At 49.2% G+C, this 16,379-nt stretch overlaps 1 protein-coding gene across 7 annotated transcripts in view; it reads right to left on the bottom strand.

Annotated features, from left to right (window-relative positions):
• The window catches only part of CSNK2A2 (casein kinase 2 alpha 2), a 36,109-nt gene extending 27,832 nt beyond the window's left edge, over positions 1–8,277 (bottom strand). For all 7 annotated transcript variants that reach the window (XR_004973571.1, XM_036345304.1, XM_036345305.1 and 4 more), the window contains exons 1-2: positions 8,120–8,277; positions 7,232–7,343 (exon numbers count right to left, since the gene is read on the bottom strand). Coding sequence is in view for 6 of the 7 variants with exons in the window: in XM_036345304.1 (XP_036201197.1) it covers positions 7,232–7,343; positions 8,120–8,223 (216 nt within the window). In the remaining variant the exon portion in view is untranslated. The remainder of the gene's footprint in view (positions 1–7,231; positions 7,344–8,119) is intronic.
• Between the last annotated feature and the right edge of the window lie 8,102 nt (positions 8,278–16,379).

Raw genomic sequence — 16,379 nt, 5'->3', positions numbered from 1 at the left:
CCTAGCATACTGACGAGAGACCAGGGGATTGCGAAAGGCAGTGACCTACAGCCCAGGACATGCCCTCCAGAGCACGGGCACCTGTTCTCCACAGGAACAGACCCCAGGTAACTCCCTTTAGCCTCAGCATGGTCCTCGGAACCTGGGAGATCCTTCAGAAGCTACAAAGCCAATGAGCTCTCAGGGAGTGAAAGTGATCCCTTTAATTCTACAAATAGAACTGGAGAGAAAAAGAAAGGATTTATAAGGAGGGACCCTCACACCCTAAGGAAAACAGATCATGAATTTTACAGGAACGAGGATGCTCTGACTTTCTAGACCAGTGTTTGCACTCATTCACCATCAGTAACAGCCGGTGGAGAAAATACATACATTTCCATGACAATCTCATCATTTCATCTCGCAGGCTAGAAAAAGTCTCTCCCAACTAAGGTTCATTTATTAGAAGTCCGAGATTATGTGTTTAAGAGATTCTAACTGAATCAGCTTAGCAGTTTTCCAAACAACAAAAATTTGTTTTTTACTCAAAATCTAGTAGAGAAAATGGCACATAAAAAGAAATAAAGTATTAAATCAAGTTTCAAAATAAATGAATTTTGGCACACACCTAGAGAGAATATTTAATGGGAAAATTCATTTAAAATTTTCTATACATAAGCTCTGAGAAGGAAGGGAGGGAGGAAGGGAGGGAGGGAGGAAGAGAGGGAGGGAGGGAAGGAGAAGGGAAGGAAGGAAGGAGGGAAGGAAGGAAGGAAGGAAGGAAGGAAGGAAGGAAGGAAGGAAGGGCCTTTTCAGGTTTCTGCCCACACAGTGGAGTCCCAACTATTTAGAACCTTGTTGGACGTAATCCAAGACTAAGGTACTTTTTCTCTATTCTTATGTACCAACACGTCCAAATCTTAAAACAAAAGACAAGTTTAGTAATGGCATACTTGGAAACACAAAAGTTGACAGTTAGGAATCTCTCCTATTTAGTTACTCAGAGCTACTTTTAAAAAAGCCAGGCCCTAGCTGGTTTGTTTCAGTGGATAGAGCATTGGCCTTTGGACTGAAGGGTCCTGGGTTCGATTCTGGTCAAGGGCACATGCTCGGGTTGTGGGCTTGATCGCCAGAAGGGGCATGCAGGAAGCAGCTGATCGATTCTTTCTCATCATTGATGTTTCTATCTCTCCCTACCTCTCTGAAATGAATAAAAATATAAAAAAAAAAAAAAAGCCAGATCTGAGAATGATTTCAATTATTAGCATTTAATTATGATTGAACTAGAGGCCCGGTGCACAAAATTCATGTGTGTGTGGGGGGGGGGGGGGGCGGTTTGAGGGGGGTGCGGGCACTGGCAGTCCCCTCAGTCCGGCCCGGACCCTCTTGCAGTCTGGGAGCCCTTGGGAATGTCCAACTGATGGCTTAGGCCCACTCCCCGCAGCAGTTGGACATCCTTAGCGCTACTGTGGAGGCGGGAGAGGTTCCCACCACCGCTGCTGCTGCTGCTGCTGTACTTGCCAGCCATGAGCTCAGCTTCTGGCTGAGTGGCACTCCCCCTGTGGGAGCGCACTGCTCCCTGGTGGTCAGTGCACATCATAGCAGCCAGTCGTTCTGCCATTCGGTCAATTTGCATATTAGCCTTTTATTATATAGGATATGTAAACTAACATCTACCATCAAAGTTATAAGAATAAATCCCAGCAAATACAAACAGGCAAAGTTCCATTTTAACTTCTTTACATCTCAAATTAAGTGATAATTCAAGACAGACAGGACTAAAGCTCAGAACTTTCAAATCTGGATTTACTGTTATTCCATTACCAAAGCCACGATTGCCCCACTAAGTTACAGATTTCGTCATCTGCAATAAATAATTACAAAGAACACTGGCTGCCAGGAATGCAGGATAAAGTAAGGAAGAAAGTTCAGCCTGGATGGTGGCATTTACTTCCTCTTGGTAGCATCTCTAAAATCTACTGGAACTGACTTAAATGTAAACACTACCTGAGCAATGTTATTTCTGCACAGCAACTCTCCCCCTAATCTTTCAAGTCTCATCTTTCCAATTACATTATCGGCTCCTTGAGGGTAACTGTTTATTCTCAGGATTTAATTTTTTTTTTTAATTTAAAAAAGTGATGCATACAGCAGGCCTTTTGAATCTCATCGTGAGAATGGTAGTCCTTTCTACTACTGGTTCTGTCCCCTAAAAACATTCACTTGCCCCAACTGGCATATTGTTATTATTTGTATTGCTTTATAAGTGCCAGGCACTGTGTTAAGCACATTTTAATCAACATTTAAGAGGACTGCCCTAGCTATAGAGCGTCAGCCTGTGGACTGAGGGGTCCTGAGTTTGATTCCAGTCAAGGACACATACCTCGGTTGCAGGCTCCCGGCCCTGGTTGGGGGCATGCGGGAGGCAATCAATTGATGTGTCTCTCTCTGTCTCTCCCACTCCCTTCCACTTTTTCTAAAAATCAATGGAAAAAATATCCTAGGGTGAGGATTAAAAAAAAAACTCCACAAACATTTAATAGTCCTCTGAGAAGAGTATTTTTAACACAGAGGCACCGTTTAAATAACTGCTCAAGAACACAGAGCTTCTACGTTTTGGCATTAACATCTGAATCCAGGCAGCTTGTTTCCCAAGCCTCTGTCAGGAAAGAAAACGACTTTGTAGATTACTAAACACTATCCTCCATACCTGCCCATTTATCTATATCTCATTTGATTCTCCCAACAACCCTGTTAGTTAAACCAGAAAGGCATACCCATTTTACAGATGAGAAAAAAGTCAAGGGCGTGTAAGTTAAGCTGCTTCTAGAACCCGTCTTCTGCCCTCCTTTTTTAGCACTTCTCACACTATACCACCCTGATTTTGAGGCAGCAGATCCTAAAAGTAGACTCTAGGGCAGCGATGGCGAACCTTTTGAGCTCGGCGTGTCAGCATTTTGAAAAACCCTAACTTAACTCTGGTGCCGTGTCACATATAGAAATTGTTTGATATTGGCAACAAGAGTAAAACAAAGACTTATATTTTTGATATTTATTTTATATATTTAAATGCCATTTAACAAAGAAAAACCAAAAAAATGAGTATGCGTGTCATAGGTTCGCCATCACTGCTCTAGAGACTAGTCATCTGGAGCCATGCTGTACACATACAAATGGGTATCGAGATATATCAAGATACTATTTTCACACATGGTTTACTCTCCAAAGAAATCTAATATATTAAAGGAATAAACCATCAACTAAAAATGGCAAGTGGTCATGAGACTTGGAGGAACTGTATGGATTTAAAAATGTACAAACACTGGCCGGAGGCTCCGAACCAAGAAAGTAAAGGAACATTTCACTTGTGCATTAAACGTGCTGCTAAGGATCCAAATCAGAACCCCATCTGTATCCACACCAAAGTCAAGTATTTCCTTTCAGAAGAGTACCCCAAAAATCACCAGCAACAAGTGCTCTGACTTCTGGTGAGTGTGCGTCCATCCTCCCAGTACATCAAGAAGCCGAGTATCCCGCAAACGTCCTAACCGTGCTCCTCCCGTCTCCCAGGAGGGGAACCGAGTCCTAAGCCTAGCTGCGCCCCCTCCTGGCCACCTGACCCTACGCACACAGCATGGTCTCTCTGGGTCTTGCTTTTAAAAATACGGTACAGCTCTTAACTCCTAATTAGGAAATCACTCAATTTAAAGGGTCCCCAGGACCCCGAGAAGGGCTAAAATGCACACACAAGTGGTGTTCGCAAATGCTAAAAGTTGTCCAAAATGGACAAATGCTTTTCACTCTGTGTACTCCTTCCTAAGAAGCACTTCAAAGGAAGTGAAAAATGGATTTTTCAGAATCAGAAGATGGAATTTCAGGCACTAAAGTGGCTTTCTGCCCTGCTATGGGAACCCTTACGATCTCCCACCACCATTTCTCCTCAAAACAATTTCTGTCAAAAAAGATATAACCAGCCCTGGCCAGGTAGCTGAGTTGGTTAGAGCATCATCCTGATACACCAAGGTTGTGGATTCTATCCCCAGTCAGAGCACATACAAGAAGCAACCAATAAATGCATACAAGTGGAACAAATCAATGCTTCTCTCTTTCTTAAAAAAAAAAAAAAAAAAAAAGTGTATATGCCTCAGAATTTCACTTCAGGATAGAGATAGACGATAAAATTGTGCTCACCAAATTTTTTTTTTTTTTTGAGAGTGAGGAAGAGAGAGGGAGAGAGAAAAACATCGACATGAGAGTGAAACACTGATCGACTGGGAATTGAACCAGAAACCCTTTGGTGCACCAGACAACGTCCCACTAACTGAGCCACAATGGCCAAGGCTGCTCACCAATTTCTAAGTTCCTAAAGTCTCTTAATAACCAATTTGTTTAGATCAATAAAACACTTAGAAATCTACTACTGATGCAAATTAAATGATATAAAATTCCTATGGGCATTCATCATCCAGCCATTCTCATATACTGCAGCTAAAATATACTAGGCCTACATGAAAAGGAAGCTTTTTCTAGATTTCTCCCAATTATGAGCAGCTGGTACTCTGTTAAGGACCTAATTCCCTATAACCAAACACAACAATAGTAGTTATTAGTCAAAACTTCAACTTCTTGCCCGAGCCGGTTTGGTCCAGTGAATAGAGTGTTGGCCTGTGGACCAAAAGGTCCCGGGTTCGATTCTGGTCAAGGGCACGTACGTCGGATGCAGGCCCCTCCCCAGCCCATGCCCTGGTTGGGCGCGTGCAGGAGGCAACCAATCGATGTGTTTCTCTCACACTGATATTTCTCTCTGTCTTTTCTTCTCTCTTCCATGCTCTCTGAAAATCAATGGAAAAATATCCTCGGGTGAGGATTAAATCTTTTTCCCACTTCTCTGAGTAGAGGAGCACAACTTTGGATAAATGCACTACTCTTAAAAAATATTTTTTTTAAGTCTACTTTAATCCAGCCTGTCAGAACAATGAGAAAACCACAGCAACACCATCAGTAGTTTCTCACCCTATCCTTCAAATAAAAATCCGGATAGAAATGCCACAGCGCTTTGAAAAACATTAAAGAAGTGAACGAAGTTTTCACCAGAGGAAGCAAGGTGGTTTCTGCCGCTCCCTGAAAAGAACTTGCATCGAGAAGAAACAAGAAATAATACTTCACTAACTAGGGCTCCAAGGGGCCTCCTGTCTTATTCCAGAACACTGGGACTTAGAATGCTAAAATGAGCAGTAAGAGACAGGAAGAAATAGGAAACAAGAGTCCTGGCTAAGGGTCAGTTCAACATAGTGATGTTAGAGTTCTTCTTTGTGCTTCGCTTTCTCTCCGTAAAAATAAGCTTCGGCTTCCATGTTGGGCTCCCTAAACAATGTATAGTGCAAATCCCCCCAACAGGGGACAACCATCAGCCACTGACCCCATCAAGTCCTCTAAAAGGGTGACTGAAGGGTAACCTAGATGAACGTATACTTATGCGTACATGTGAATGCTGTTCCTTTCAAAAACAAAAACAAAAAACGCAGGAAGTTGCACTCATTTGAAAAATGCTGCCCTCACTCAAAAGATTAGACATTGCCCGGCCGGAGTGGCTCAGTGGTTGAGCGTCGACCTATGAACCAGGATTCCCGGTCAGGCACATACCCAGGTTGTCGGCTCGATCCCCAGGCGGGGGTGTGCAGCAGGCAGCCGATCAATGATTCGCTCTCATCACTGATGTTTCTCTCTCTCTCTCCCCCTCTCTGAAATTAATAAAATTTATATTAAAGAAAAGTTTAGCCATTTTTCCGGATTTTGCTTTCAAGTAAGCAATTCATCTTTCTGAATGCACAGCAGTGGAATATGGATATTCCTAATTTCAACTTATGTCTTGCTTACTTCCTAGAAAGTTTCTAAGTAGCTTACATTCAAAACATTTACGCTCATTACAGAGGAGAAAACTGTATGGTTTCCCCAGGTGACCTCTGGGGAAGGAACCTTTCTTTAAATATTTGTACTTGTGGAAAAAAAAAAAGGCCATGTGACTTTGTAGGTGCAATTCCCATTTAGGGAGGAGGGGAGGCAAACTCCACATCTTCAAACATCGACTTCTCTTCTCCCTCTCACCCCGTTGCTGACAGCACGGACAACTGCTCATTCCTTTCCACTCCTGATCACCATGCTGGGAGGGTCCTAGGAGTCCATCACTTTTCTGAAAGGTGATTTTCAGAGTGTAAGCCTGACCCCCTCACACTAAACAAGGACACAGGTGCCCTGACGCTGTCCTTCAGACACAAAACTTAACCCCATATTCTTACTCGGAGCCTCTGCAGAACGGCCACACTGGAAATCGTGTCTGTGAAAGTGCTTAGGTGAACTAGTCTTTAGTCTCAAAACGTCACTAAATTCCACGCACACGCACTACGTGATCTGGCAATGAGGAGGACCCCTCACCCATTCCAGGAATGACTTCTCAGTGCGTTCTCTAAAACAGTGAAAGCGACACCATCAGTTACCAAAAGAATTTAGCCAACTCTTCATGCTCACGAAGACCGCGTCTTCATCCAAGAGATGACAAGAGGTCAAACTTAGGCTGCTAAGCCAAGCCCAGACTGTGCTGTTCCAATGACTATGTTAGCGATTATGAACGTACTCATCTATCGCTCCCAATTTCACTTTACCAGCTGATAAAATAACATAAAAAAAATACACACAATGACCCCTCCGGGGCAGCGGGCTCTCCATCCACCCCGCCTGGAACTTTTATCCCCAAAGGAGGAACAAGCGATCGTCCTCAGAGGCGTTTCCCTCCGTTTAGGCTGCAAACCTCATCTCTGAAGCTGCTGCCAGTTTTCCCAACTTTCCTTCTGGAATAACACAGCCACCAAGAGTAAGGAACAGCCAAGGAGCCCCCGGGATGGTGGGATCCCCCTCATCAGGCTTCCCTTTCTCCTGAATACGCATTTATTTTATACCAAATGGAGCCCCTTTGGGATTTTCACTGGGGGGGAAGGGGGGGCCGCCGGAATTACATTTCAAAACAAGGATGCTCCTGACGGATCATGCTTAGCTTTGAAACAGGCCTGCATCTTTTCTCCCAAGAAAATGGGGTGGGAGAAGGAACTGGGGGGACATCAGATCCCAGCGATGGGCGGTGAGTGCTGGGACTGCTCCCTCTAGAATGGGGGGGAGGTGGGGAGTCTGGCTCCTTCTGACCCGTTTGTGGGGGGGGGGGGGGCACGGGGGTGGCAATGCCACTTGGTCAGACACTCACCTTGAGAATTTTTACCACCACTCTCTCATTGTTGGTGATGTTAATGGCCTCAAACACTTCACTATACTTCCCCCGACCAAGTTTCCGAACCAGTTGGTAATCATCTTGATTCCTGGGAAAGGCAAGAGGGACACATAAATGCCAGAACTTGGGGTTCACCCAGCACAGGCCCACCAGACGCCCCCACCGAGCCACGTCCATGCTCCCAGCCCTTAGAGGTGCCTGTCCACCAGCCACCACTCACTCCCCACACGGAGGCCCCTGCACCCCGCACCGGGCACCCCGCACCGGGCTCCCTGCACCCCGCACCGGGCCCCCTGCACCCCGCACCGGGCCCCTGCACCACGCACCGGGCCCCCAACCTCACTGTTCCCTCCTAAGTTGAGAGGAGGGCGAGAGGCCCTGCTCTGAGCCCATCGAGGTGGGGGAGCGGGGCGCCCGGCTCCCAGGAGGCTCCGAGAGGCCCCCCCTGCCCCCCTCTTCCCCGCGGCGCCCCGGCACCTGCCCCGCACTTCACACCCTCCGTGCCTCGTGCCTGCTCGGAGGATCGGGGCGTCTTTTTAAAATCTGGCCCCATCCAGCCTCACTTGGAAAAACTGAAACTGAGGCGGAGAACCGCCATAGCTCCGGGGGGACAGCTGTTGCCTCCCCACCCGCCCCGTCGACCCCAACGTGGGAGAAGGGGCGCTCCCGCCCTCCCGCCAGGCCTGGCCCCGGACCCCGCACTTCTCCCCGCACCGAGGGCGTTCCTCGGGGTTCAGGGGAGCGGGGGGGGCGGAGAAGGGGCGAGCGCGACGGGGCCGGGCGCGGCCCCCCACCCCCCCGCGGGCCGGGACGCGCGGGCCCAGCCGGGGGGCGCGGGGGGCGGGCGGGGGGCGGCGGCTTTACCCCCAGCTCGGGACGTGAGCCTCGTAGTCCCAGTAGTCGCGGCTCCTCAGGCTGTTCACCTCGGCGTAGACCCGGGCCCTGCTGCCCGCGGCCGGGCCGGGCATGGCGGGCGGGACCGGGGGGCGCCGCGGGGCGCCGCGGGCGGCGGGGCGCGGGGCGCGGGGCGGCGGGCGGAGCAGGCGGCGGGCCGCGGGCCGGAGGAGGAGGAGGAGCGCGGCGGCGGGCGGCCACGCCAGGCCGGGCCCGCGGGGGCGGCGGGGGGCGCGGGGGGCGCCGGCCGGGCGGCCGGGCCCGGGAGCGGCCGGCGGGGCGGCGGGCGGGCGGCTCTCGCGCGGCGCGGCGGCCTCTGCTCGGCTCGCGGCCCGCGGCGGCGACGGCGGCACCAGCAGCGGCGGCCGCCGGCCGGGAAAGGGGCAGCCGCGGCGAAGGAGGAGGAGGAGGAGGAGGCGGAGGAGGAGGAGAAAGAGGAGGAGGAGGAGGAAACCCGGAAAAGGGGCCGCTCTCTCTAGGAGCGGCCGCCGCCCGGCCCGGCGCCGCCCGGCTCACAGCGCCCCCTGCCGCGCGGGGGGACCGCCGCCCCGCCCTCGGCGCCCCGCCCAGACCCGCTCCCCGGGCGCCTCCCCGCCCTCGGGACTGCGGGTTCACAGCTCACCCCTCGTGCACCCTTTGGGGATCCCTGCCGCCAGCCCTCCACCCGCTGTGCTTGCGGAGTTGGCCCACCCGACCTCCTGTCCCCCAACCGGTTCCCATCAAGTCCTCTCCAATGAGGCGCTCTCGGGACTCCCCCACTTCAAGAGGTGCCCATCCCTCCCCGGGACACCCCCCCTTCCCCACGGGGCCCGCCCCGTCCCCTACGGAGACTGGTCCATCCCAAGGCTCCCCTTCCCCCCGCAGCGGAGCCTCCCCGCGGCCCCGCTCTTCCTTCCGACCCTTGCCTCGGCCCCTGAATGTTCACATCGGCCCCTTGCTTCAGCGGGAGTGGGGGTGGGGTGGGGAGCTGCTCGCTGTGAAGTTCCTGTTTTTCCCTTTGTCATGAAAAAGCCAGTTGTGGGCGTGGGGAGAGAAGGGGGTCCGAATAAATAGAAGGTGACGGGAGGAGATTTGACTCTGGGGATGGGCACCCGGTGCAATAGACAGATTTTGGAACGCAGAAACCCACACCTGAAACCCACAGGCTCATGTTGACCAATGGCAGCCCAATCGGTGTAATAGATCTTTTTTAAAAGCGATGTGTGGGGGGAAATAAAATTGAAAAATAAAAGCAATTTGTGGGGGACACTTAGAGACCAGGTAGATTCCTCCGGGTTTGTTTGGGAGGAGGGAGAGCGGGAGGATTGTGGGAGTCCTGCCTGCAGGGAAAGGCCGCTAGGCACTCCCGGCAGGACTCACCCTGTGGGTCGCGACCCCTTTGGGGGCCCAATGACCCTTTCACAGGGGTCGCCTAAGACCATCGGAAAACACACATATAATTACATATTGTTTTTGTGATGAATCACTATGCTTTCATGATGTTCAATTTGTAACAATGAAATCGGGGGTCACCACCACATGAGGAGCTGTATTAAAGGGTCGGGGCATTAGGAAGGTTGAGAACCACTGGGCTGGGGGCTGGCATGGACGTAGGGCGGGGTGGCCAACCCAGCTTGGGCCTACAGCAGCACGCTGTCTCCTGGCCCTCCGCACTCTTCTCTCTTCCATCTTCTGGGCCTTCCTTTTGTGTTGTGTTCGTAACTCACACCCTTTATCAGAGAAGGTCCTCGCTCAGCCCAGGTTGCTCTGACTCCAGTCCCCTGTTCACAGCCTGTTGCTAGGTGAAACCCTGCTTTCTCTTTCTTCATATGGTTCAGCGCAGAAACTGTGGAGTCAGAGCCACCCAGGTTTGAACCCCAGCTCTGCTACTCACAAGCTGCGTGACCCCAGCTCTGCTACTCACAAGCTGCGTGACCTTGGGCCAATAACTTAACTTCTCTGGGCTGCAGATTTTACAGCATAAAAACAATAACGGCACCTACTTCACAGGTCGATGGGGAGAATGAGGCAAGGTAAACCATGTAAGACACTTAGAGCACTGTCTAGCAGGCATATTTTGTAATTTTTTTATTTGTTTCCTAACTTACTGTCTGCCTTCTTCACTGTAAAAACAACGTGAGAGCAAGGACTCTGTCTGCTCACCCCTGACTCACCCAGCATTTGCCACAATTGGAGGCTTTCAATGAACACAGTGTAACCCCACAGCTCACTTATTAATTCCAAAGGGGAACCCAGAGCTCATCACCTTAACCATGAATCAAACTTACCTTCAGTAAGGAATCAACTGGCCCTCTGACATGATGCACCAAGAAGGGACATGGCATCTGCCAGAAATGCCCAACTTGAATCTAATCACAAGGACACAATCAGACAAATTCAAACTGGGGGACACGCTACCCAACAGCTAGCCTGAACTCTTCAAACATGTCAATGTCACGCCCTGGCCAGTTTGGCTCAGTGGTTGGAGCATCAGCCCATGGACTGAAGGGTCTTGGGTTCAATTCCTGGCCCAGGGCATGTACCTCGGTTGCAGGCTCAATCCCTAGCCCCAGGGTGTGCGTGCGGGAGGCAACCAATCGATGTGTCTCTCTCACATCAATGTTTTTCTCTCCCTCCTCCCCCTCCCCACTTCCCTCCCTTCCACCCTGTCTGAAAAATCAATGGGGAAAAAATATCCTCGGGTGAGGATTTAAAAAAAAAATTTTGTTTTTCAATATCACAAAAGAAAACAAAACAAAAGTCTGGAGTAGTGTCCTTGATTAAAGGAGCCTGCGAGATATAACAATGATGCTATCTATCTGGATTGGATCCCGGATTTGAAAAGGCAGGAAGGAAAGGAGGGAGGGGGAAGGAAAGGAAGGAAAAGCTAAAGGAACACTACTGGGGCTGCTGGGGAAATGTGAATAGGGGATATAGGTTACGTAACAGTATTGTTCCATGTTGCCAGGGTGAGGAATATACTGGGGTTATGCAGGAGAAACTCTTGATCTGAGAAGTTCCGTGCCAGGTGTTTAGGGAGAAGTGCCATGGGATCTGCAGCTTCCCCGCCAATGGTTCTCCGTAAACACATGGGTTCCTGCCGCACAAGCGTGCACGGGGAGCGGGGAGCAACCAGGAGCCATGTTGGCCATCGGAGGATTCGGTTGGACCACAGGAGCCTGCGATATTTCGGCAGATTTGACCGTTTTTAAAATAAAAACAGGAAGAAAATTGAGCATTTGTGAAATAAGTGGACTTTGGAATTTAATCCCCCAACCTGCAAACCTCTGAAAATCTGTCACACAAGAAGACACAAACATTCTCAATCGCTTTTTAAATATGTATTTACTTATTTTGAGAGAGAGAGAGAGAGAGAGACATTTGTTATTTCACTTATCTATGCATCCATTGGTTGATTCTTGTGCCCTGACCAGGGATCGTACCCGAAACCTTTGGCGTATCAGGACGATGTTCTAATCAACTGAGCTGCCAAGCCAGGGCCATTCTCAATCTCTTAACACAGCCCTAGGGTTTCTTCCTGACAAGTTCTTGCAAGCTAGTCAAGACCAGTTCTTCTTTTTTTAATCTTTACTGTTGAAAGCATTACATATGTCCCCTTTCCCCCCCACCCCGCACTGACCCCTTCCAGCCCCCACCCCCACCCCCACCCAAGGCTTTCACCACCCTACTGTCTGTGTCCATGGGTTATGTATATATGCATACAAGTTCTTTGGTTGATCTCCTCCCACCCACCCTCCCCCACCTTCCTTTTGAGGCTCAACAGCCTTTCATCTGGAATCCTTGTATGAACTTTCTGGGTTCCAGAAACCGCCAACCCTATGTGCAAAATTTTATTCTTGTGCCCTGAGATTCTTTCCTTAGCATCCATGAGATTCTCAAAGGAGGCCATGACCTAAAAATGGTTGCAAACCACTGGTCTAACCACCAGGTCCACCCCCAACTGGGGCCCCATTCCTGGCCTCCACCCTCGCCTACCTCTGACTCCATCCACCCTCCCTGCACCGTCCTCTCATCCTCACCACCGAACCCACACCCCACACCATCTCACGTCACGTAACCTCCACACCTGCAGCCATGCCCGAGGGTTCACCCACACACCACTCTGGTGCAACTCGCTCCTGGATTGGCCTAACACGTCCCGACCTCAGCCCTGAAACCTGCAGTCAGTCCTCCCACGGCCCAATGGAACATGTTTGTATGGTTTGTGGGTAGGTAGGATGGTCACCCCATGGGATTGGCGGAGACGCACCACCTCTCCTTATCAGCCCTCCACCAGTGTGCCTGGTGTGAATTAAGATGGGCAATTAGCCCAGCCGGCGTGAACTTCAGTGGTTGAGCATCGACCTATGAACCAGGAGATCATGGTTCGATTCCCGGTCAGGGCACATGCCCAGGGTGCTGGCTCGATCCCCAGTAGGGAGTGTGCAGGAGGCAGCTGATGAATAATTGTCTCTCATCATTGATGTTTCTGTCTCTCTCTCCCTTCCTCTCTGAAATCAATATATATATATAAAAGATGGGCAATTAGAGATGGTAGCTTGCAACCCTCACTGAAGGAATAAATCTCAAGGTGGCTCTGCAGGCGTGTGTGTGTGTGTGTGTGTGTGTGTGTGTGTGTGAGGACAGGGTTATTCAATGAACCAGAATCAACTTCCCTTAATTGCTCTGTGTGTGTGGATTTGACGGTGAGTATAATTCAGATTATATAGGAGAGAGTGAAAGAAGGCATCATGAGTCAAACAGCCCAACAATTTTATACCAACTTCTCCTATGACTCCAAATTCTATCCGAACACCCTCCAAAAAACCAAACCAAAACCAAGACGCACAAAAATGATAAATCCTCAGAAGAACACCTCCTATCTCCACAAGGCCTATTTCTGAAACATTTAAGAGGTTCTAAGAATATAGCCTAAGAAAAGAATGTCAATTATGATCAAAAAATTATTAATAGTGGTGACAATCTGTATGTTCAATATCATGGAGTCCTGCAAAAATCCTGAGGCTAAAAGCCATTGAATTTAAACAAATGAATTGTGTGGTATGTGAATTATATCCCAAGAAAACTGTTAAAAAAAATTCGACAAGAATGTGTTTGTTGTAAGGGTTCCTTTTTTGCAGTGTAGGAACTAAGACTCTAAGGACACAGATAACTGAGGGGAACTGGATTTGAACTCAGGTCTTTCTGACTACGCAGTCCATTTCCTTAACCCTCTTATGATTCAATATACCCCCAAAAGACCCAAAGACGTTCATCATAAAAATCATCATCTTTAATCATGAAAATGTGAAACAACCTAAATATTCCAAATTGGGGGGATCAGTTAAAGAAATTGTGGTATGTCCCTACAGTGAAGTATTAGACATCACCACTGGTAAAATTTATGATTATTGGGAATTTTTAGTGATGAGAAAAATGTTATTATATAAGGTGGGTTTATATATTCATATATTTTATTGATTTCAGAGAGGAAGGGAGAGGGAGAGAGAGAAGCAGGCACATCAATGATGAGAATCACTGGTCAGCTGCCTCTTGCACTCCCCACACTGAGGATTGAGCCCGCAACCCAGGCATGTGCCGTATATTGGGAATTGAACCCGTGACCTTCTGGTTCATAGGTCAATGCTCAACCACTGAACCACACCGGCCAGGCTAATAAGTATTTTTATAAGTTAACACAAGTAATTGTGATAAGCAGAATAATGCCACCCTCCCCACCTTTTTTACTCAATAAGGATGCATAACACCACCTATGTCTTTTTAAAAATATATATATTTTTATTAATTTCAGAGAGGAAGTTAGAGGGAGAGAGAAGCAGAAACCTCAATGATGAGAGACATTGATAGGCTGCCTCCTGCACGCCCCCTACTGGGGATCGAGCCTGCAACCTGGGCATGTGCCCAGTCGGTAGGCCGGCGCTCTATCCACTAAGCCAAACCAGCTAGGGCTGGTCTTTTGTCTTGCTTTGCTTTGTTTCAAAGCAGGAAACCGAAGTACCGGTTTACTCTTTTCGTCGGTTAAGTTCTCAGGCCTGTGACGAATACATAGGAAAAGAACTGGAAGGGAATAGATTAATTGCCTTTGGATCTTGGACTCATTTAGTCCAGAAAACCTAACCAATGTTCGCAGGCTGCTGACCAGCCCAGCCCTTCCCCACGGTGGTCAGCAGGAGGGTCTTCGGTTCTCGCTGTAACCCCAGGAGTCCACTGGGAATGCCGGAGTCCCGCTCTGGGTGTCTCTAGTGCCCCAGGCAGGTTAATAAAGTGTGCCCATTGGAGCCCCACTGGCTGCCCTCCCCCTGGGGACATTTGCACACAACTTGCTTAGGGAAATCACTTACTGATTTTCTCCCCCCAAGTCATCCTCACAGTGTGACCCATTCTGCCCTTCACCCAGAACAGGCCCTGGAGTGGGGAGTGGACAGGAGGGGATGGGGCCCGCCCTGTCCACCCTTGAAGCAATAGAAACAGACATTTTCTGCTGGTGGGTCCCTTTTTTTTTCTTTTTCAGCCTTGTCTGACTGGGAGAGTTTGAGTTGATTGAGCTTCTGGGAAGAGGTGGGGGCTGGGCATGGGCGAGGCTACCCTCTGGGAAAGATGGGTAAACTCATTCAAAGCAAAATGTAAATGAGAGCTCTTTAAAAGGGATTTGCATGTTGAGGGCCAGGACTAGGAATGCAGAATGGATCCTAAATCCTGGAGTGGTGAGTGCTAAGAAGGTGGAGGGGTATTAGGAGGGCAGGCCTACTCCCTGAGGGCCACGCCCACTGGAAGTTTCTGGGGGCGTTTGGAGGGGAGTGGGCTGAAATCGACAGTAGCAGGCACCACTCCCCCCGGCAAAGCCATTGCACCTTGCAAACATGCACCCTCTCCCTGCCAAACTGCTCTTCCGAGTTGTTCAGAATCACCATCCACTCCCACGTCCCAACCATCACCAAGTCCGTCTGGCTCTCTCTCCAGATGGCAGCTCACCGCCACCCATCTGTCTTCATGCCCAGCGCTCTTGCTCTGCTATCAGCCCGCATCGTCTCCTAGGACACAGATTTCTGTGGGTCCTTTCCTGCAGGGATATCTGGGCTGTCAGGCTTGCCAGGAGCTAACCCAGGGGCCCTTCACCTGGGTCAGTTAAAACTCAGCGCATTCATAAACTTGGATGAAAAAGATTACATCTTTTTTTTCACTAACCTCTATTTTTATTTTTATTTTTTGTCAATCCTCACTCAAGGATATTTTTTCCATTGGTTTTTATTTATTTTATTTTATTTTTAATATATTTTTATTGATTTCAGAGAAGAAGGGAGGAGAGAGATAGAAACATCAATGATGAGAATCATTAATCAGCTGCCTCTAGCACGCCCCCTACTGGGGATTGAGCTGGTAACCCGGACATGTGCCCTTGACTGGAATCGAACCCGGGACCCTTCAGTCCACAGGCCGACGCTCTATCCGCTGAGCCAAACCAGCTAGGGCTCCATTGGTTTTTAGAGTGGAAGGGAGGGGGAGAGACAGAGCGAGAGAAACATCGATGTGAGAGAGACACATCCATTGGTTGCCTCCCACACGCACCCCAACCCAGAACTGAGCCCACGACCCTTCAATCCGTGGGCCGACCCTTCAAGCCGTGGGCCGATGCTCTAACTACTGAAAAAACCGGAGAGGGCTTCACTAACCTCGAAATAAAAGGTAGCATTTCCTTCCATTTATAACGTAGAAAGGGACAACGAAGCCCAGGATAGTATTAGCAGTACCTGTGAATTTGTCCCCAGTAGAAATCACAGATATTTGCCTGTCACTGTACAGTTGGTGTTATTTTAAGGCCGGAACGTTTGCTCTTCAGAAGGACCAGCTGCGGTGATTGTTGGAGGCAAATGAATATGCAGGGATCCTCCCGACAGGGGGCACCCCCCCCTCCCCCCCTCCCCCTCCCCCCCCCCCCCCCGTGCTCCACCCCACCCTTCCTCACCTTAGGACACGTGTAGAGAAGACTCTGAAAAGGAGATTTGAGAGCTTGTAAAATGGAGATATAATTGACATTGTATTAGCTTCAGATGTACAACACGATGTGTATCTATTGGGAAAAGATCACCACATTAAGTCTAGGGAACATCCATCAACCCAAAGTTAAAGTTGTCCTGTTTCGTTTTTTTAATTCTTTTCAGTTTAGAATAGCTGCTCAGTTTCTTTCTGAAGATCATAGGCCGGTAGCTTTGCAGCCAGTTCCTTTGTTTGC

This window comes from Myotis myotis, unplaced genomic scaffold (assembly GCF_014108235.1).
Source record: "Myotis myotis isolate mMyoMyo1 unplaced genomic scaffold, mMyoMyo1.p scaffold_m19_p_19, whole genome shotgun sequence".
Taxonomy (NCBI): Eukaryota; Metazoa; Chordata; class Mammalia; order Chiroptera; family Vespertilionidae; genus Myotis; species Myotis myotis.
The sequence above is the reverse complement of the archived record's forward strand: the minus strand, read 5'-3'. Positions and strand labels throughout refer to the sequence as shown.